Source organism: Bombina bombina, chromosome 6 (genome assembly GCF_027579735.1).
Source record: "Bombina bombina isolate aBomBom1 chromosome 6, aBomBom1.pri, whole genome shotgun sequence".
Taxonomy (NCBI): domain Eukaryota; kingdom Metazoa; phylum Chordata; class Amphibia; order Anura; family Bombinatoridae; genus Bombina; species Bombina bombina.
Genome location: NC_069504.1, coordinates 736,254,711 through 736,277,159, shown reverse-complemented (window position 1 = coordinate 736,277,159; position 22,449 = coordinate 736,254,711). Strand labels below are relative to the sequence as shown.

Below are 22,449 nucleotides of genomic sequence, written 5' to 3'. Positions count from 1 at the left end.
AAATTATCGTAAGCGCACTCTTGCTCTTCCACTGTATTTAAAACTGAGCAATCACACTTTCTTTGAAATGCTGGCATTTTGGATAAAATATTAGCTATAGAATTATCCATTACTGCCGTTAATTGTTGCATAGTAACAAGCATTGGCGCGCTAGATGTACTAGGTGTCGCCTGCGCGGGCATAACTGGTATTGACACAGAAGGAGAGGATGGTGAACTACCCCCAATACCTTCATTTGAGGAATCATCTTGGGCAACCTTATTAAATGTGACAGTACTGTCCTTACTTTGTCTGGACGCCATGGCACAATTCTCACATACATTTAAAGGGGGGACCACCTTGGCCTCCATACATACAGAACATGTTCTATCTGAAGGTACAGACATGTTAGACAGTCTATTAATGCAATAAAACCGTTTTTAAACAAAACCGTTACTGTCTCTTTAAATGTTAAACAGAGCACACTTTATTTCTGAATGTGTGAAAAACTATGAAGGAAATATCCGATCCTTACCAAATTTGCACCCTAGTGTCTTAATGCTTTGAAAGTATTGCACACCAATTTTCAAGTTTGTAACCCCTTAAATGAGCAAACCGGAGCTATTTTATCAAATTAACAATTTTAAACCCACTATAGTCCCAGCGTTTGCTGCGGCTTCACCTGTCCTTGGGGGTTATTCACCACAGAAATAAGCCTTCCAGAAACGTTTTTAATGGCCACCGGACCGTCTCACATGAAACTGCATGCACTGCATCCAGAAGAAACTGCGCAATTAAGGCGCGAAAATGAGGCTCTGCCTACTAGAGTGAAAGGCCCTTCCTGACTGGAAAAGGTGTCTAAACGACTGCCTGGCGCTTAAAAACGCTACCAAAGTATTTTCAAGTTTCAAAACACTTCAAACAACATATAAATATCGAATAAATCAATCGATTTAGCCCACAATAGTGTCAACCAGTATATAGCCCATTAATAAGCCTTCATTCTGAGTCTAAGAAAATGGCTTACCGATCCCAAAGAGGGAAAATGACAGTCTTCTAGCATTACAAAGTCTTGTTAGAAAATGGACTAGTCATACCTTGAGCAGAAAAGTCTGCAAACTGTTCCCCCCAACTGAAGTTCTCTGGGCTCAACAGTCCTGCGTGGGAACAGCAATTGATTTTAGTTACTGCTGCTAAAATCATACTCCTCTTTTAAACAGAACTCTTCATCCTTTTCTGTTTTAGAGCAAACAGTACAAACCGGCACTATTTTAAAATAACAAACTCTTGATAGAAGAATAAAAAACCAACTAACACCACATACTCTTCACCATCTCCGTGGAGATGCTACTTGTTCATAGCGGCAAAGAGAATGACTGGGGGGCGGAGCCAGAGGGGGGGCTATATGGGCAGTTTTTGCTGTGCTCTCTTTGCCATTTCCTGTTGGGGAAGAGAATATTCCCACAAGTAAGGATGACGCTGTGGACCGGACACACCAATGTTGGAGAAATCTCAACCTTGCAGATATATATATCTATTAAATATTCAAAACCCTCATGAGGAAAGCAGGTCCCACTAGGTCCCTGATTATCCCAGTCCTTCCTCCATGATATTTTCTTGTCTTATGAAATATATACAAAAGGACTTACCCTCCAGGGTCTTCTGCTGTGGAGCAGTCACCGCACTTCCAGGTCTGTCAGCTTCATCTGACCTTTGACAGTGACCTGAAAATAAAAGAAAAGCAGAGTAACCAACCCTGGTTTTCTATATAGGGGTTAGCATAAATTGTTAGTGGAGAAGCAAGGACTACCCTGCCGACCTCCAACAGCTAATAGCCACCACAACTCTTACTCAAGTGGATTACGTGGACCCAGCATTACCCCAATCCTTGCATGCAGGGAAACTACCCATTAAAGGATTAAAAATAAATATTCTTCAGAGCACCATTTTCGCACACCTCTAGATATATGAAGACAAAGAATGACTTGGGTATTATGGAAAGAGGGATACTTAGAGCTTTGCTGGGGTGTTCTTTGCCTCCTCTTGGAGGTCAGGTGTTGAAATCTCACTAGTAATTAGAATAGATTTGTGGACTCTCCATGCCATCTGAAAGAAATTATGTTTTCTTTCATAAGGTGGTGAGAGTCCAAACTTCTACACATGTGATATCTAACACCCACAAGAAAAAGATAGGAAAAAAAGATGCTATATGACTGTGTGTAACATGATTGTTCCCTGGCTATGCTATACATGAAATGAAAATCTATTAACAGCCTGCAGACTATGCGAGTGCTCTTTACTTAAAGGGAACCACAACACCTGCTTGAAATGTTTTAAACCAATATTTTTTCATTATGCAAAATATACTGACTTAAATTCTGTATGCAGTCTTCATCTTACTGCATTCTGTTGTAGATAAAAGTTTTATCATTTAAACATTGCTCAGCAGCCTTGTACCTGCAATGTAAGCTGCCATATTGCAACGTACGTTTCACAACAGCGGGTCACGTGATGCACACGGCACCTTCTATTTCTAAAGGAAGCAGATTGAGCCTGGCAGTGTCTAAGAAGAACGGCTTCAGGCAGACAGGCACTGTTATGTTTAAAAATAGCACACGCAGGGAAGGAAGTGGGAGGGGGGAGGAGAGGAATGCACAGGGGGAGGAGAGGAATGCACAGGGGGGACTTGGAAGAAAGGCTCCGGAGTAAATATGTAATGTAGATGAATGCAAATGCCTTTTTACAATTTTATATGCAGAGTGTATGCTTTCTTTCTTCCCCCCCTGTGCCTCCCTCTCCTCCCCCCTCACAATTGCTTCCCTGCGTGTGCTATTTTTAAACATAACAGTGCCTGTCTGCTTGAAGCTGTTCTTCTTAGACACTGCAGGTCTCAATCTGCTTCCTCAACTTTAGAAATAGAAGGTGTCGTGTGTATCACGTGACCCACTGTTGTGGAACCAACTTTGCAATATGGCAGCATACTTTGCAGGTACAAGTCTGAAGAGCAACGTTTAAATGATAAAGCTTTTATCTACAACAGAATGCAGTAAGATGAAAATACTGCATACAGAATAGTTTGTTAGTTTATTTTGCACAATTAAAATAAGTTAGTTTAGAACATGTCAAAAAGGTGTTGTTGTTCCCTTTAACTAAAAAAGGACCTGCTCCGCTGATCTTACCGGCTGTAGAGAAAAGCAGTTTCCAGTAGACAGCAGAGGATATTAGAGAGCAGAATGACAACGGCATAGCAGTAGTAGACCAGGAATATGTCCATGTGAAACCAGTGGAAGGCATGTGACTAAAATCCAATAGGGAAATATTGTTTCACTACCCAGTACTCAATGCACTACTGATCCAAAGGTTTCCTGATTGAGGGAGTAACAGGTCTCACATACGTCTGAGAACCCCTTTCAAAGTAGAAATACGGATCACCTAAATTCTTCACTTACTATTGGGAGGCAAAGAAAAAAACATATATAAAGGAAGGTGGGAGAGTACAAAAGCTTTTGGTGATTTTAGAGCAAATTAGAAAGTTGCTTAAAATTGCATGCTCTATCTGAATCATGAAAGTTTAATTTTGACAAGACAATCCCTTTAAACAAAATAAATTAGTTTCTCTGCTGAGAATTTGAAATACAATTTTCACCTGCTTTAAAATGTTATAAATCTTTTAAAATGAATGCACACAGAGAGAAACACACTCACAGGAACGAACAACCAGCAGCATTTATGCTATATAATACAATTAATTTGTGTGTTACATAGCTATGGATAGTAAAATAGTATTACATTTTATGCAAATATCTAAAAAAAAAAAAAAAAACTCACCTGTACTGATGGAGAACTGTGGCACTAGAGGGATCATAGAAATTTCTACCAACAAGTTTCATATCAAGAATTCTCATCATTCTGCAAGAAAAGAAATACAAATTTGTCAGAATAGAATGCAAAATACTAGTACAGTGGTATGATAAAAAAAATAATCTATATCTTATCTGATAAATTAATTTCTTTCATGGTGACGAGAGCCCATGAGCTGTTACGTATTGGATATACATTCCTAGCAAAAGGAGGCAAAGTTCCCAAAACCTCAAAAGAAAAAAAGGGGAAAACACACCTCATTCATACCTCAACTACACGAAAAGCCAAGTGGAGGGGTGTTTAAAAGGAGTAAAAGCCAAAATGTGGAGGAGGAAAACAAGATGTGATTATAATAAAAACCCCAAAAAACATTGTTGCATTAGCTTCACTACCCAGCCCTCTACTCCTATCTCACTCCCTACAGCCTTAACCCTTAGGTTGCTACAGTCCCATGCTGGTCCTTACACTGCCTATGTGTTTGTGCTGAAGCATTTACACCTACGGTATGTGCTGATATACAGAGGTCGCTCCTGTGGGTAGTCATTGTCCAGCTTTTAGGAACTAAAGCCTGAAGTGTTCCTGCTTTTCACGTTGGAAACCCAGCAAGCTGGGTTGCTGTGATTACCAAGTACGTGCCTGATAGCACTGTATGAGTGCTCCTGCAGAATGTGAGTACCCTGTTGTGGATATATACAAGTCTCTGTATTTGTTCAACTGGTACACACAAGTGCCTCTCTTTGTCTCCCCTTCTTTCTTTAAAAGTCCTTTACAATGGGATGTGGCTACTGAGAAACTTTTGAGGTAAAATATCTTTCTTTTTTACATAGAGAGGTTCAGGTGATATTTTCTAGTCAGCTTTTTACAGCTATGCAGCACCACTTTCAAGTGTTTAAACATTTGGGTATTATGGCCCTTTAACCATTCAAAGCCCTCTACTTCTCAGGAATCTGCTAGAGCTAAAATGCCAAACCTTATCCCGGAGTACTCCTTCACCTGATTTTTCACAGGCAGTGACTTGTGGCACAACCTTCACATTAACTGCTGGGATGGTCTCTCTCCCTAATGACTTTGCAGCACTGCTCCAATCTGCTGTTTTCGCTGCGCTGAATGCTTTTTCTATCTCAGGAAAGAGGAAGCAAAAGATAAAGCATTTGCAAGATGACCAGGGTACTAGTAATATCCTAAACTCTTTAGGGCCTACAGACTTCTATGTTTGTACATGCTCCTCTTTCTGATGAAAAAGATTACTTGGTGGCTTCTGAGGGCAAGATTTCTTCCTCTGACGACTCTATTGAACCTGCTAATGAACCTGAGGAGGTCAATTTTACATTCTACTTTAGATGTTCAAGAGTCTAAACCAACGGAGGAACAGAAGATTCCTAAGTTGGACATGGTGTATCAGACCAAAACCAAGGCTTCTGACAACTTCACGTTTCTTGTCCGAATGGCGGACGATATTTCTAAGTAATGGGAGAAACTAGGATTCCCCTTCTCTCCTACACATTGTAAGAAGATGTTTCCAGTACCTGATACTTATCAGGAGATGTGGAACACGATTCCTAAAATTGATGGTGTTATACCCACTCTGGCTAAGAAAACTACTATTCCATTAGAGGGCAGTACTTCTTTAAGAGACCTTATGGACAGATGAAAGGTTATTTGTGAAGGTTGTTTAACCATATGGGTCTCCTTTTTCAACCCGTAACGGGTGTCGCTGTGGTTGCTGGAGCCGCTACATTCTGGTGTGACTCCATATTTGACATGTTTAAGGTAGAGACCCCTTTGGAGGATATTCAGGATAGTTTTGAAGCTCTTAAAATGGTAAATTCATTAATCTGTGATGCACTTATGCAAACCATCCACTTCAATGCAAAATCTTCAGGATTTAAAGTTTTCGCCAAGAGAGCACTTTGGCTGAATTTTTGGTCTGCTGACATGGTGTTTAAGTCCAGACTGCTTTTCTTACCATTTAAGGTTAAGAACTTATTTGAGGTTGGATTTGATTATATCCATGGTTATTGGGGGTAAGGGTGATTTCCTTCCCCAGGATAAAAAAATCTAAATTTAAGGTTCGTCAATATGGTAATTTTAGCCCCGTTTGTTCAAATAAGGTATAGAAATCTCCAGCTACCTCTAAATCGGATCAGCCGAGAAGTAACTGGTAACTAAATTATGTCTGGAACAAGAGCAAGCAGTCCAAGAATTCTGCCCCTTATAAGTCAGACAAGCCATACATCCCAGGAAATGGTCACTTCACCAGGAAGTGTATTCCCAGATAACCCTCAGATGGGGGGTTCTAGAGATAGACCTCATGGCTTCTCGGCTAAAGGCTAAGATACCTAGATACGGATTGATGGCCCATCGGGTGGAGCTGGTGGACACATTATCGATTCTGTGGAGGTACAGTCTTGTTTATCTCTTTCCTCCTATTGCTTTTCATCCTTGTGAGATCGCACGAGTAAAACAGCAAGGTTTCTCTGTGATTGTTATTGCTCCAGATGTATCCATGCAAAACTTGATTTGCAGTTCTCGTGAAGATGTCAACTGTTCCTCCCTGGAGACTGCCCCAGAGACCAGACCTTCTACATCAGGGTTCGTTTTTTTTAACAAAAATTAGATTCTCTAACGCTGACTGTGTGGACATTGGTTGCTTATAGTAGTGTCAAGGAGAGATTTCTCTGACAAGATCATTATTACTTTAATTAAGGCGTCTAAGCCTGTGACTATATGCATTTATCACAGGGTGTGACAGACCTACTTCTCTTGGTGTGATGAACAAGGTTTTTCCTGGAATAAGGTGAAGGTTCCTCATAGCCTTTTGTTTCTCCAGGAAAGCTTGGAGAAGGGCCTTTCAGCTACACCTCTTAAGGCTCAGATTCTGACCTTTCTGATTTTTTTCATAAAAGGTTGGCTAGGGTGACACGTTATGTCCTTTATTCAGGCTATTGTGAGAATTAGTATATACAAAGAAAATCTGCACAACGAAGCACTCACAAATGATCCATCCGATGGTGATACTCCAAACACAGCTCAATGTAAAGAGGGCGGAAACATTCTCCCTTTCTTGGTGTAAGGTAGAGACTGTTTTCTAAGCGTGACCGCTCCACACGCTAAACAATGTAACAGAAAAGTGCAGAAAAGAAAGCGCACTAAGGCTCCCAAAAATAAAATACAAAAAAGTGTATTTCAATACATTAAAAACATAGGTCAGGTAAAATAATAATGCCAGGATGATAGGCAGGTACACAACGTAGCAGACGCGTTTTGTGCACATGCACACTTGGGCACTGCTTTAATTTTGGAGTATTGAAATAAATATTTTTGTATTTTATTTTTGGGAGGCTTAGTGCACTTTCTTTTCTGGACTTTATTGAGAGAATTAGGCCTGTGTTCAAATTTGTTGCAACTCCTTAGACTCAATCTTGTTCCAAGACTTCTCCAGCATGCTCTGTTTAAGCCTATGCATTCTATTGACATTAATCTTTTCTCGTGTAAAGTTTTGTGTCTGTTACTAATTTTTCTGTTCTCAGAGTTTCTGAATTAACTGCTTTACAGTGTGATCCACCATACCTTGTTTTTTATGCTGACAAGTTGGTTTGCATACTAACTTAGGTTTTCTTCCTAAAGTTATTTCTACTCTTAATATCAATAAGGGAAATTGTGTCAGCTATGAGTACGGCATGTAGACAAAACCTGTAAGTTGTTTCCTGTAAAGTATGGGCTATTGCTGGAAGCTGTTTTAGGGAAGTTTGTTTATAACTTGATGAAATAAAAACCAAGTTTTATTTTAAAAATTGCTCCTCTCGCTCTCCTCCTCTTCTGCAACTTCATTGGCCATTTGGGAGTGGAGCAACTGTCATATCCTATATCTATCTTATATCATGTTCTATATCATGTCCCTTTAAGAACGTCACCTCCCACATCTCCTATTTAAGGAAATCATCACTTCCTTTTCATTGCTTGAATATCTCATTTGAGACCACAGCTCTGATACACCAGTGATAGTAACCAGTGACTCCAGCTGAATGAACTTCCAATACTTAGAATGTAACTTTCTCCTTGCTCCAGCTTCAGACTTCAGTAATGTCACCCTTTTTTGGCCTTCGCTCTGTTCAGCATTCAGCTTTTCCAGTTCAGACAAACTGTTTTCCACTCTCTCTGTATATCTTCAAAGATTAACAGCACGCTATTCAAAGATTTTATTCACAGCTCTCAAGTATCTCAGGAAACTGCAAGTATTGATACCTAACTAAAAGCTGTTTGCATATGTATTTCTAGCAACACAATATTGCATGTGTTTAATAACTATATCCACCTTTAAACATACCTTGCTCCAAAGTGAATGCTTTTGTGACAAGCCTGTGTTTTTCACACACATTCTTGCAACTAATTGACTGTGAACACTTATGTAATTAACCTGTGCTAGCTGCTATTAATCATCTCTCAGTCTCAAAAGACTACACAACTTGCTAACAAAATACAGCCTGCATGGATTGAATTGCTTATTAGATTATTTTCAATATATAACCTTATGAGTTGATCAATGTTTCATTCATCACTGATTTGCCTAATTGTTGCATGAATAAGTATTCTTTGTAAACTTAAACAATACACAGACCACTAAATGCAAAGCCTGTTGATTTCATCTCTTTACAAACTATAAAGTGAGGATTTCAGGCATAGCTACAAAAAACAAATTCTATTACATTATCTAACCAAGTAATGTGGTTATAGGCATTGCAGCAACGGTGAAGTGACCCTTAATGTTTTCCCTGGATCATTATAGCAAGTTTTGTTTGCCATTACCTTGCCATCATTTGTTGTGGATGATGTCAACGTCTGGAGTTGAGATTGTCATACCCGAGTGTAGAATGCGGACGTACAGTGTCTGCTGGAAGAGAGAGGTTTATCTAGCGGGAGCGGCTTCAAGCCCACACCAGCAAATGGTCAGGTTTGGAGAAACCGGTAGGACCGGATTCCCTTTGATCAGCACCGAAAAAAAACAGAATTTATGTTTACCTGATAAATTACTTTCTCCAACGGTGTGTCCGGTCCACGGCGTCATCCTTACTTGTGGGATATTCTCTTCCCCAACAGGAAATGGCAAAGAGCCCAGCAAAGCTGGTCACATGATCCCTCCTAGGCTCCGCCTACCCCAGTCATTCGACCGACGTTAAGGAGGAATATTTGCATAGGAGAAACCATATGGTACCGTGGTGACTGTAGTTAAAGAAAATAAATTATCAGACCTGATTAAAAAAACCAGGGCGGGCCGTGGACCGGACACACCGTTGGAGAAAGTAATTTATCAGGTAAACATAAATTCTGTTTTCTCCAACATAGGTGTGTCCGGTCCACGGCGTCATCCTTACTTGTGGGAACCAATACCAAAGCTTTAGGACACGGATGAAGGGAGGGAGCAAATCAGGTGACCTAAATGGAAGGCACCACGGCTTGCAAAACCTTTCTCCCAAAAATAGCCTCAGAAGAAGCAAAAGTATCAAACTTGTAAAATTTGGTAAAAGTGTGCAGTGAAGACCAAGTCGCTGCCCTACATATCTGATCAACAGAAGCCTCGTTCTTGAAGGCCCATGTGGAAGCCACAGCCCTAGTGGAATGAGCTGTGATTCTTTCGGGAGGCTGCCGTCCGGCAGTCTCGTAAGCCAATCTGATGATGCTTTTAATCCAAAAAGAGAGAGAGGTAGAAGTTGCTTTTTGACCTCTCCTTTTACCTGAATAAACAACAAACAAGGAAGATGTTTGTCTAAAATCCTTTGTAGCATCTAAATAGAATTTTAGAGCGCGAACAACATCCAAATTGTGCAACAAACGTTCCTTCTTTGAAACTGGTTTCGGACACAGAGAAGGTACGATAATCTCCTGGTTAATGTTTTTGTTAGAAACAACTTTGGAAGAAAACCAGGTTTAGTACGTAAAACCACCTTATCTGCATGGAACACCAGATAAGGAGGAGAACACTGCAGAGCAGATAATTCCGAAACTCTTCTAGCAGAAGAAATTGCAACTAAAAACAAAACTTTCCAAGATAATAACTTAATATCAACGGAATGTAAGGGTTCAAACGGAACCCCCTGAAGAACTGAAAGAACTAAGTTGAGACTCCAAGGAGGAGTCAAAGGTTTGTAAACAGGCTTAATTCTAACCAGAGCCTGAACAAAGGCTTGAACATCTGGCACAACTGCCAGCTTTTTGTGAAGTAACACAGACAAGGCAGAAATCTGTCCCTTCAGGGAACTTGCAGATAATCCTTTTTCCAATCCTTCTTGAAGGAAGGATAGAATCATAGGAATCTTAACCTTGTCCCAAGGGAATCCTTTAGATTCACACCAACAGATATATTTTTTCCAAACTTTGTGGTAAATCTTTCTAGTTACAGGCTTTCTGGCCTGAACAAGAGTATCGATAACAGAATCTGAGAACCCTCGCTTCGATAAGATCAAGCGTTCAATCTCCAAGCAGTCAGCTGGAGTGAAACCAGATTCGGATGTTCGAACGGACCCTGAACAAGCAGGTCTCGTCTCAAAGGTAGCTTCCAAGGTGGAGCCGATGACATATTCACCAGATCTGCATACCAAGTCCTGCGTGGCCACGCAGGAGCTATCAAGATCACCGACGCCCTCTCCTGATTGATCCTGGCTACCAGCCTGGGGATGAGAGGAAACGGCGGGAACACATAAGCTAGTTTGAAGGTCCAAGGTGCTACTAGTGCATCCACTAGAGCCGCCTTGGGATCCCTGGATCTGGACCCGTAGCAAGGAACTTTGAAGTTCTGACGAGAGGCCATCAGATCCATGTCTGGAATGCCCCACAGCTGAGTGACTTGGGCAAAGATTTCCGGATGGAGTTCCCACTCCCCCGGATGCAAAGTCTGACGACTCAGAAAATCCGCTTCCCAATTTTCCACTCCTGGGATGTGGATAGCAGACAGGTGGCAGGAGTGAGACTCCGCCCATAGAATGATTTTGGTCACTTCTTCCATCGCTAGGGAACTCCTTGTTCCCCCCTGATGGTTGATGTACGCAACAGTTGTCATGTTGTCTGATTGAAACCGTATGAACTTGGCCCTCGCTAGCTGAGGCCAAGCCTTGAGAGCATTGAATATCGCTCTCAGTTCCAGAATATTTATCGGTAGAAGAGATTCTTCCCGAGACCAAAGACCCTGAGCTTTCAGGGATCCCCAGACCGCGCCCCAGCCCATCAGACTGGCGTCGGTCGTGACAATGACCCACTCTGGTCTGCGGAATGTCATCCCTTGTGACAGGTTGTCCAGGGACAGCCACCAACGGAGTGAGTCTCTGGTCCTCTGATTTACTTGTATCTTCGGAGACAAGTCTGTATAGTCCCCATTCCACTGACTGAGCATGCACAGTTGTAATGGTCTTAGATGAATGCGCGCAAAAGGAACTATGTCCATTGCCGCTACCATCAAACCGATCACTTCCACGCACTGCGCTATGGAAGGAAGAGGAACGGAATGAAGTATCCGACAAGAGTCTAGAAGTTTTGTTTTTCTGGCCTCTGTCAGAAAAATCCTCATTTCTAAGGAGTCTATTATTGTCCCCAAGAAGGGAACCCTTGTTGACGGAGATAGAGAACTCTTTTCCACGTTCACTTTCCATCCGTGAGATCTGAGAAAGGCCAGGACAATGTCCGTGTGAGCCTTTGCTAGAGGAAGGGACGACGCTTGAATCAGAATGTCGTCCAAGTAAGGTACTACAGCAATGCCCCTTGGTCTTAGCACAGCTAGAAGGGACCCTAGTACCTTTGTGAAAATCCTTGGAGCAGTGGCTAATCCGAAAGGAAGCGCCACAAACTGGTAATGCTTGTCCAGGAATGCGAACCTTAGGAACCGATGATGTTCCTTGTGGATAGGAATATGTAGATACGCATCCTTTAAATCCACTGTGGTCATGAATTGACCTTCCTGGATGGAAGGAAGAATAGTTCAAATGGTTTCCATCTTGAACGATGGAACCTTGAGAAACTTGTTTAAGATCTTGAGATCTAAGATTGGTCTGAACGTTCCCTCTTTTTTGGGAACTATGAACAGATTGGAGTAGAACCCCATCCCTTGTTCTCTTAATGGAACAGGATGAATCACTCCCATTTTTAACAGGTCTTCTACACAATGTAAGAATGCCTGTCTTTTTATGTGGTCTGAAGACAACTGAGACCTGTGGAACCTCCCCCTTGGGGGAAGCCCCTTGAATTCCAGAAGATAACCTTGGGAGACTATTTCTAGCGCCCAAGGATCCAGAACATCTCTTGCCCAAGCCTGAGCGAAGAGAGAGAGTCTGCTCCCCACCAGATCCGGTCCCGGATCGGGGGCCAACATTTCATGCTGTCTTGGTAGTAGTGGCAGGTTTCTTGGCCTGCTTTCCCTTGTTCCAGCCTTGCATTGGTCTCCAAGCTGGCTTGGCTTGAGAAGTATTACCCTCTTGCTTAGAGGACGTAGCACTTTGGGCTGGTCCGTTTCTACGAAAGGGACGAAAATTAGGTTTATTTTTTGCCTTGAAAGGCCGATCCTGAGGAAGGGCGTGGCCCTTACCCCCAGTGATATCAGAGATAATCTCTTTCAAGTCAGGGCCAAACAGCGTTTTCCCCTTGAAAGGAATGTTAAGTAGCTTGTTCTTGGAAGACGCATCAGCTGACCAAGATTTCAACCAAAGCGCTCTGCGCGCCACAATAGCAAACCCAGAATTCTTAGCCGCTAACCTAGCCAATTGCAAAGTGGCGTCTAGGGTGAAAGAATTAGCCAATTTGAGAGCATTGATTCTGTCCATAATCTCCTCATAAGGAGGAGAATCACTATCGACCGCCTTATCAGCTCATCGAACCAGAAACATGCGGCTGTAGCTACAGGGACAATGCATGAAATTGGTTGTAGAAGGTAACCCTGCTGAACAAACATCTTTTTAAGAAAACCTTCTAATTTTTTATCCATAGGATCTTTGAAAGCACAACTATCCTCTATGGGTATAGTGGTGCGTTTGTTTAAAGTGGAAACCGCTCCCTCGACCTTGGGGACTGTCTGCCATAAGTCCTTTCTGGGGTCGACCATAGGAAACAATTTTTTAAATATGGGGGGAGGGACGAAAGGAATACCGGGCCTTTCCCATTCTTTATTAACAATGTCCGCCACCCGCTTGGGTATAGGAAAAGCTTCTGGGAGCCCCGGGACCTCTAGGAACTTGTCCATTTTACATAGTTTCTCTGGGATGACCAACTTGTCACAATCATCCAGAGTGGATAATACCTCCTTAAGCAGAATGCGGAGATGTTCCAACTTAAATTTAAACGTAATCACATCAGGTTCAGCTTGTTGAGAAATGTTCCCTGAATCAGTAATTTCTCCCTCAGACAAAACCTCCCTGGCCCCATCAGACTGGGTTAGGGGCCCTTCAGAACCATTATTATCAGCGTCGTCATGCTCTTCAGTATCTAAAACAGGGCAGTCGCGCTTACGCTGATAAGTGTTCATTTTGGCTAAAATGTTTTTGACAGAATTATCCATTACAGCCGTTAATTGTTGCATAGTAAGGAGTATTGGCGCGCTAGATGTACTAGGGGCCTCCTGAGTGGGCAAGACTCGTGTAGACGAAGGAGGGAATGATGCAGTACCATGCTTACTCCCCTCACTTGAGGAATCATCTTGGGCATCATTGTCATTGTCACATAAATCACATTTATTTAAATGAATAGGAATTCTGGCTTCCCCACATTCAGAACACAGTCTATCTGGTAGTTCAGACATGTTAAACAGGCATAAACTTGATAACAAAGTACAAAAAACGTTTTAAAATAAAACCGTTACTGTCACTTTAAATTTTAAACTGAACACACTTTATTACTGCAATTGCGAAAAAACATGAAGGAATTGTTCAAAATTCACCAAATTTTCACCACAGTGTCTTAAAGCCTTAAAAGTATTGCACACCAAATTTGGAAGCTTTAACCCTTAAAATAACGGAACCGGAGCCGTTTTTAACTTTAACCCCTTTACAGTCCCTGGTATCTGCTTTGCTGAGACCCAACCAAGCCCAAAGGGGAATACGATACCAAATGACGCCTTCAGAAAGTCTTTTCTAAGTATCAGAGCTCCTCTCACATGCGACTGCATGTCATGCCTCTCAAAAACAAGTGCGCAACACCGGCGCGAAAATGAGGCTCTGCCTATGATTTGGGAAAGCCCCTAAAGAATAAGGTGTCTAAAACAGTGCCTGCCGATATTATTATATCAAAATACCCAGATAAAATGATTCCTCAAGGCTAAATATGTGTTAATAATGAATCGATTTAGCCCAGAAAAAGTCTACAGTCTTAATAAGCCCTTGTGAAGCCCTTATTTACGATCTTAATAAACATGGCTTACCGGATCCCATAGGGAAAATGACAGCTTCCAGCATTACATCGTCTTGTTAGAATGTGTCATACCTCAAGCAGCAAGAGACTGCTCACTGTTCCCCCAACTGAAGTTAATTGCTCTCAACAGTCCTGTGTGGAACAGCCATGGATTTTAGTGACGGTTGCTAAAATCATTTTCCTCATACAAACAGAAATCTTCATCTCTTTTCTGTTTCTGAGTAAATAGTACATACCAGCACTATTTCAAAATAACAAACTCTTGATTGAATAATAAAAACTACAGTTAAACACTAAAAAACTCTAAGCCATCTCCGTGGAGATGTTGCCTGTACAACGGCAAAGAGAATGACTGGGGTAGGCGGAGCCTAGGAGGGATCATGTGACCAGCTTTGCTGGGCTCTTTGCCATTTCCTGTTGGGGAAGAGAATATCCCACAAGTAAGGATGACGCCGTGGACCGGACACACCTATGTTGGAGAAAGGGAAACATTTTTACTCGTCATGCAGGGTCTCCCAAGGGGAACTATTCATAAGGAAATTGTGGAACCTTCTTATTGTCCCAATTGTTCCTCCCAGAAGGAGTGCTTGTTAAAAAATGTGGATGTTGTGAAAGCTTTGAAGTTCTACCTTGATGCTACCAAAGAATAGCATCAGTCCTCTTCGTTATGTATGCTGGAAAGCGCAGGGGTCAAAAATCCAATGTGAACACTGTTTGACTTCAAGCCTTCAGTTTAGGACTGCCTTGTGTATTTTTTCCCTCCCTATTCATTCTGTGTCCTTTTCAGCCTGGGTATTGCTTTCTCACAGGTAATGAATGAAACTGTGGACTCTGCCATTAGAAAGCAAACAAAATATATGCTTACCTGATAAATTAATTTTCTTTCTTGGCAGTGAGAGTCCACGAAACCACGCTGATAACTTTGTTCTGGTGGCAGTTCTGTAACATTATCTGATTTTCCTATGTTACAGGGAAAATGCAAGAGAAAATTTAGAGCTTCAGATAGTAAGGTTTTTGTTCCGCCTACTGCTATTCAGGTTGTCCCTTCTCATAAGTCTAATGAGGATATGTTGTTAGCTTCTGAGGGTGAAATCTCATATTAGGACAGAATGATTCCTTCATCTGATGCTGAAGTAGTATCCTTTAGATTAAAGCTTGTACATCTTGTGTATTGTTAAAGGAGGTTTTGTTTTTTTGGACAACTATGATACGCCTGTCGTTGTCAACCCTTAGGAATCTAGTAAACTTTAAAAATACTAGTTTTACACTGTGGAAGTTCTTCCTGTTCAACACCATGCTAGGAGATGATATCACATGAATAGGAGTGATCAGGGATTCCTTTTTCCTGTCGCTGTCTCCATTAAATATCATGGTGCATGGTGCCTAAAGTAGAAGGAGCCATTTCTACTCTGGCTAAGAGAACTACGGTCCCTATAGAGAATAGCTGCTCTTTTTAGGATCAATGGACTAAGCTGAAGGCTTACATGGAAGTTGGTATTGCCACTGTGTCATGTGCAGCATCCTTTTGGTGCAACGCCTTCTTTAATTCCGTCTTGGTAGAGACTCCTTTGGAGGAGATAAAGAACAGAATTATGGAGCTTAAGCTAGACAATTCTTTATTCTGATGCTTCCATGCAAGTTAATAGCTGGGAGCCAAGATATCTGACTTTATAGTGCTTGTTGCAGGTGTGGGGGCTGAATTCCTCAAATTCCAAGCTTCTGGCGCTTCCTTACAAGGGTAAGACCTTGTTTGGTCCTGGTGCGGCAGGAATATTTCAGATATTATGGTGGAAAAGGGTCTTTTCTACAACAAGACAAGGAAAATAGTCCTAGAGGATGTCAGGGTAGAAACCTGAAGCTGAGTCTACAACAGCATGAAGCATTTGACCCCGATCCGGGATCGGACCAACTAGTGAGCTGAATGTCTCTGTTTTTCTTTAGCATGAATGTCCCAGATAGGCTGTAGACATAGTATCTCAGAATTACTAAATAGATTTCAATCCTTCCTCCAGAGGCATGTTCCTCCTCTCAAGTTTATCTGCACTCCAGATAACAGAGAAGCATTTATGAATTGCGTTTGGGGATCTGTCTCTCCTAGGAGTGATAGCTCCAGTTATTGCAGGGAACAGGGTTTAGGATTCTATACATACCGTTTTGTAATTCCCGAAAAAGAGGGACTTTTTTGTACTTATCTAGACCTTAAGGGTCTCAAAAGGTTGTCTCAGGGTTTTGTCCTTCAAATTGGAAACCATTGGTTCCATTTTTCCTTTAGTCCAAGTGAGTCAGTTAATGATGAACATAGAACTGGAGGACGTGTATCTTTAAGTTCCTGAGATTTGCATTTCTGGACAAACACTTTTAATTTGTGATTCTTCCCTTTGGCCTTGCCATGACAACCATAATTTTTTTCTATGGTTCTGGGAGCTACCTTGGCAGTGATCAGGTTTCGAGGGACTTGTGGTGCTCTTTCTGGACGACATATTGTTTCAGGTGTCATCTTTTCAACAAGCAAACTCATATACAAAGATTTTATTGTCTTTTCTTCGTTTCCACGGATGGTAAGTGAATCTGGAAAAGAGTTTCCTTGTTCCAACTACAGGGGTAGTTTCTTAGGGACCATAATAGTTTCCCTAGCTCTGAAAATGTTTCTGGCAGATGTCAGGAAATCAAAGATTCTTTAAACTTGCCTCTCTCTGCAGTCTACTGTTCGGCCATCAGTGGCTCAAGGTATGGAGGTCATTGTTCCGATGGTTGCTTCCATAGACATCATTCTTTTGCTTGTTTCCATCTGAGAGCTCTGCAATCATGCATGCTCAGACAATGGAATGGAGTCCATTCGGATCTGTCTCAGAGGAAAGATCTAGATCAGTCGACAAGAGCTTCTGTCTCAATAAACATGCTTCCGGAGACCTTCTTGGGTGATTGTGACCACGAATGCAAGCCTGCTGGACTGGGGAGCAGTATGGGACTCGTTAAAGGCGCAAGGACTATGGACTTGAGAAAGGTCTGTTCTCCCCATAAACATCTTGGGTTGAAAGCGATTTACAATGCTCTGATGGCTTGGTCTCAGTTGCCCTTAGCCCTTTTTATTAGGTTCCAGTCAGACAACATCACCTCAGTGGCTTACATTAACCACCAGGGAGGAACTTGGAGTTCTTAAGCCGTTTAAAGAGATGGCAAGGATTATTCAGTAAGCGGAATCTCACAATTGTTGTCTGTCTGCCATCCACATTCCAGGAGTGGACAACTGGGAAGCGGATTTCCTGAGTAGACACACATTTCATCCTGGAGAGTAAGCTCTCCATCCGGAGGTGTTCTCTAGGTTAACCTGCAAATGGCGGTTGCCGGAGTTGGTTTCATAGTGTCTCGGCAGAATGCCACGCTTCCAAGGTACGGTTCAAGGTCAAGAGATCCGCAGGCCGCACTGATAGATGCTCTGGAGGATTCTGGGGACTTCAGTCTAGCATACCTGTTTCCTCCATTTGTGCTTCTTCCACTAGTTATTGCTCATAGCAAATTAATGAGAGAGCATCTGTAATTCTAATAGCTCCTGCATGACCGAACCACAGGATCTGATATGCAAACCTAGTGATGATGTAATGTCGTCCACCTTGGAGGTTACTTCTGAGAAGGGACCTTCTAATTTAGGGTCCATTTAGTCATCTAAATCTCCCTTATCTGAAGCTGAATGCTTGGAGATTGAATGCTTGGTTCTGTCTAAGCCTTATTTTTTTTGAGTCGTCATTGAGACTATGATTCAGGCTCGCAAGCCTGTAACTATAAAGATTTATTTAAGGTATGGCGTAAATATAAATGTTACTTTAGGAGTAAGGTCAGGATTCCTAAGATTTTGTCTTTTCTCCAGGAAGGTCTGGAGACGGGTTTGTCAGTCAGTATTCTGAAGAGAGATTTCTGCATTATAGATTTTGTTACACAAGTGCCTAGCGGTTGCACAAGATGTATAATATTTTTGACAGGCCCTGGGTTAGCTTTAGGCCTGTGTTAAAATCTATTGTAACTCCTTGAAACTTTAATCTTGTTCTTTTAGTTTTTCGAGCAGGCTCCGTTTTGAGCCTTTGCATTCCACAGATAATAAGTTATTATCTTGGAAGGTTTGTTTCTTTTTGCTACCTATTCTGCTCGGAAAGTTTTGGAACTCTAGGCCTTGCAGTGTGATTCACCTTATCTTATATTTCTAGGTGATAAGGCGGTTCTTTGGTCTGAGTTGGGTTTTTCTTCCTAAAGTGATTTCTGATAGAGATATTACTTAGCAAATTGCTGTTCTTTCATTATGTCCTTATTCTTCTTCTCATGAGAAATGTTTGTGCACAGTCTAAGGATTTACGCCAGTCTTCTGACCTGTTGGTTGTTTCTCAGGAAAGTGTAAGGGTCAGAAAGCTACTGCTACTTCTCTTTCCATTTGGTTGAGAAGTATAATCTGTTTTGTTTATGAAACGACTGGTCAGCAGCCTCCTGAAAGAATTACAGCTCATTCCACGAGGGTTGTCTCCTTGTCTTGGGCCTTCAAGATGAAGCTTCTGTGGATCAGATTTTCTAGACTGCAACTTGGTACTTCTTTAATATTTTTTCCATTTTTTCCAAATTTGATACTTTTGTCTTGGCTGAGGCTTTTTTTTTGGCAGAAAGGTTCTTGAGGCCTTCTGTTTAGGTCTGCTTATCTTGTTTTCCCTCCCTTGTCATCTGTGTCCTCTAGCATGGGTATTGATTCCCACGAGTAATTGAGGATGTCTTGGACTCACCATATCTTAGGAAAGAAAACAAAATTTATGCTTACCTCATAAATTTATTTTTTTCCGGATATGGTGAGTCCCCAACCCCACCTTTTTTATTGAGACAGTTATTTTTAACTAAACGTCAGGCATCTCTACACCTTTGAATTATTCCTTTTTCCATTTCCCTTCGGTCGAATGACTTGGGTTTGTGGGAAGTGAAATGATGAATGATAGCATTGCTGTTGTGCTCTTTGCCTCCTCCTGCTGGCAAATTAAGGACGTCATGGACTCACCATATCCAGAAAGAAATTTATCAGGTAAGAATTTTTTTTATTTCTTTGCATTTAGCTTTATCACTTCATCAAGAAGTTAATCAGGACAAAAAAGAAAGTTCTACAATGTTATTTCCATATATACACCCAAAACTGAGACATAAACATCATGCAATAAATTATTGTACAATGATCACCACATGGTTTTATCACCCAGAAAAACAGAATTTATGTTTACCTGATAAATTACTTTCTCCAACGGTGTGTCCGGTCCACGGCGTCATCCTTACTTGTGGGATATTCTCTTCCCCAACAGGAAATGGCAAAGAGCCCAGCAAAGCTGGTCACATGATCCCTCCTAGGCTCCGCCTACCCCAGTCATTCGACCAACGTTAAGGAGGAATATTTGCATAGGAGAAACCATATGATACCGTGGTGACAGTAGTTAAAGAAAATAAATTATCAGACCTGATTAAAAAACCAGGGCGGGCCGTGGACCGGACACACCGTTGGAGAAAGTAATTTATCAGGTAAACATAAATTCTGTTTTCTCCAACATAGGTGTGTCCGGTCCACGGCGTCATCCTTACTTGTGGGAACCAATACCAAAGCTTTAGGACACGGATGAAGGGAGGGAGCAAATCAGGTCACCTAAATGGAAGGCACCACGGCTTGCAAAACCTTTCTCCCAAAAACAGCCTCAGAAGAAGCAAAAGTATCAAACTTGTAAAATTTGGTAAAAGTGTGCAGTGAAGACCAAGTCGCTGCCCTACATATCTGATCAACAGAAGCCTCGTTCTTGAAGGCCCATGTGGAAGCCACAGCCCTAGTGGAATGAGCTGTGATTCTTTCGGGAGGCTGCCGTCCGGCAGTCTCGTAAGCCAATCTGATGATGCTTTTAATCCAAAAAGAGAGAGAGGTAGAAGTTGCTTTTTGACCTCTCCTTTTACCAGAATAAACAACAAACAAGGAAGATGTTTGTCTAAAATCCTTTGTAGCATCTAAATAGAATTTTAGAGCGCGAACAACATCCAAATTGTGCAACAAACGTTCCTTCTTCGAAACTGGTTTCGGACACAAAGAAGGCACGACTATCTCCTGGTTAATGTTTTTGTTAGAAACAACTTTTGGAAGAAAACCAGGTTTAGTACGTAAAACCACCTTATCTGCATGGAACACCAGATAAGGAGGAGAACACTGCAGAGCAGATAATTCTGAAACTCTTCTGGCAGAAGAAATTGCAACCAAAAACAAAACTTTCCAAGATAATAACTTAATATCAACGGAATGTAAGGGTTCAAACGGAACCCCCTGAAGAACTGAAAGAACTAAGTTGAGACTCCAAGGGGGAGTCAAAGGTTTGTAAACAGGCTTAATTCTAACCAGAGCCTGAACAAAGGCTTGAACATCTGGCACAGCTGCCAGCTTTTTGTGGAGTAACACAGACAAGGCAGAAATCTGTCCCTTCAAGGAACTTGCAGATAATCCTTTCTCCAATCCTTCTTGAAGAAAGGATAGAATCTTAGGAATCTTTACCTTGTCCCAGGGGAATCCTTTAGATTCACACCAACAGATATATTTTTTCCATATTTTGTGGTAAATTTTTCTAGTTACAGGCTTTCTGGCCTGAACAAGAGTATCAATAACAGAATCTGAGAACCCTCGTTTTGATAAGATCAAGCGTTCAATCTCCAAGCAGTCAGCTGGAGTGAGACCAGATTCGGATGTTCGAACGGACCTTGAACAAGAAGGTCTCGTCTCAAAGGTAGCTTCCATGGTGGAGCCGATGACATATTCACCAGATCTGCATACCAAGTCCTGCGTGGCCACGCAGGAGCTATCAAGATCACCGACGCCCTCTCCTGATGGATCCTGGCTACCAGCCTGGGGATGAGAGGAAACGGCGGGAATACATAAGCTAGTTTGAAGGTCCAAGGTGCTACTAGTGCATCTACTAGAGTCGCCTTGGGATCCCTGGATCTGGACCCGTAGCAAGGAACCTTGAAGTTCTGACGAGAGGCCATCAGATCCATGTCTGGAATGCCCCACAGTTGAGTAATTTGGGCAAAGATTTCCGGATGGAGTTCCCACTCCCCCGGATGCAATGTCTGACGACTCAGAAAATCCGCTTCCCAATTTTCCACTCCTGGGATGTGGATTGCAGACAGGTGGCAGGAGTGAGTCTCCGCCCATTGAATGATTTTGGTCACTTCTTCCATCGCCAGGGAACTCCTTGTTCCCCCCTGATGGTTGATGTACGCAACAGTCGTCATGTTGTCTGATTGAAACCGTATGAACTTGGCCTTCGCTAGCTGAGGCCAAGCCTTGAGAGCATTGAATATCGCTCTCAGTTCCAGAATATTTATCGGTAGAAGAGATTCTTCCCGAGACCAAAGACCCTGAGCTTTCAGGGATCCCCAGACCGCGCCCCAGCCCATCAGACTGGCGTCGGTCGTGACAATGACCCACTCTGGTCTGCGGAAGGTCATCCCTTGTGACAGGTTGTCCAGGGACAGCCACCAACGGAGTGAGTCTCTGGTCCTCTGATTTACTTGTATCTTCGGAGACAAGTCTGTATAGTCCCCATTCCACTGACTGAGCATGCACAGTTGTAATGGTCTTAGATGAATGCGCGCAAAAGGAACTATGTCCATTGCCGCTACCATCAAACCTATTACTTCCATGCACTGCGCTATGGAAGGAAGAGGAACGGAATGAAGTGTCCGACAAGAGTCTAGAAGTTTTGTTTTTCTGGCCTCTGTCAGAAAAATCCTCATTTCTAAGGAGTCTATTATTGTTCCCAAGAAGGGAACCCTTGTCGACGGAGATAGAGAACTCTTTTCCACGTTCACTTTCCATCCGTGAGATCTGAGAAAGGCCAGGACTATGTCCGTGTGAGCCTTTGCTTGAGGAAGGGACGACGCTTGATCAGAATGTCGTCCAAGTAAGGTACTACTGCAATGCCCCTTGGTCTTAGCACCGCTAGAAGGGACCCTAGTACCTTTGTGAAAATCCTTGGAGCAGTGGCTAATCCGAAAGGAAGCGCCACGAACTGGTAATGCTTGTCCAGGAATGCGAACCTTAGGAACCGATGATGTTCCTTGTGGATAGGAATATGTAGATATGCATCCTTTAAATCCACCGTGGTCATGAATTGACCTTCCTGGATGGAAGGAAGAATTGTTCGAATGGTTTCCATTTTGAACGATGGAACCTTGAGA

General features: G+C 42.2%; 1 protein-coding gene across 1 annotated transcript in view; it reads right to left on the bottom strand.

The window, feature by feature from the left end:
• The window catches only part of PIWIL2 (piwi like RNA-mediated gene silencing 2), a 1,312,150-nt gene that overhangs the window by 1,119,452 nt on the left and 170,249 nt on the right, over nt 1-22,449 (bottom strand). Inside the window, exon 5 of the mRNA XM_053719412.1 lies at nt 3,808-3,888. Coding sequence (XP_053575387.1) covers nt 3,808-3,888 — 81 coding nt within the window. The remainder of the gene's footprint in view (nt 1-3,807; nt 3,889-22,449) is intronic.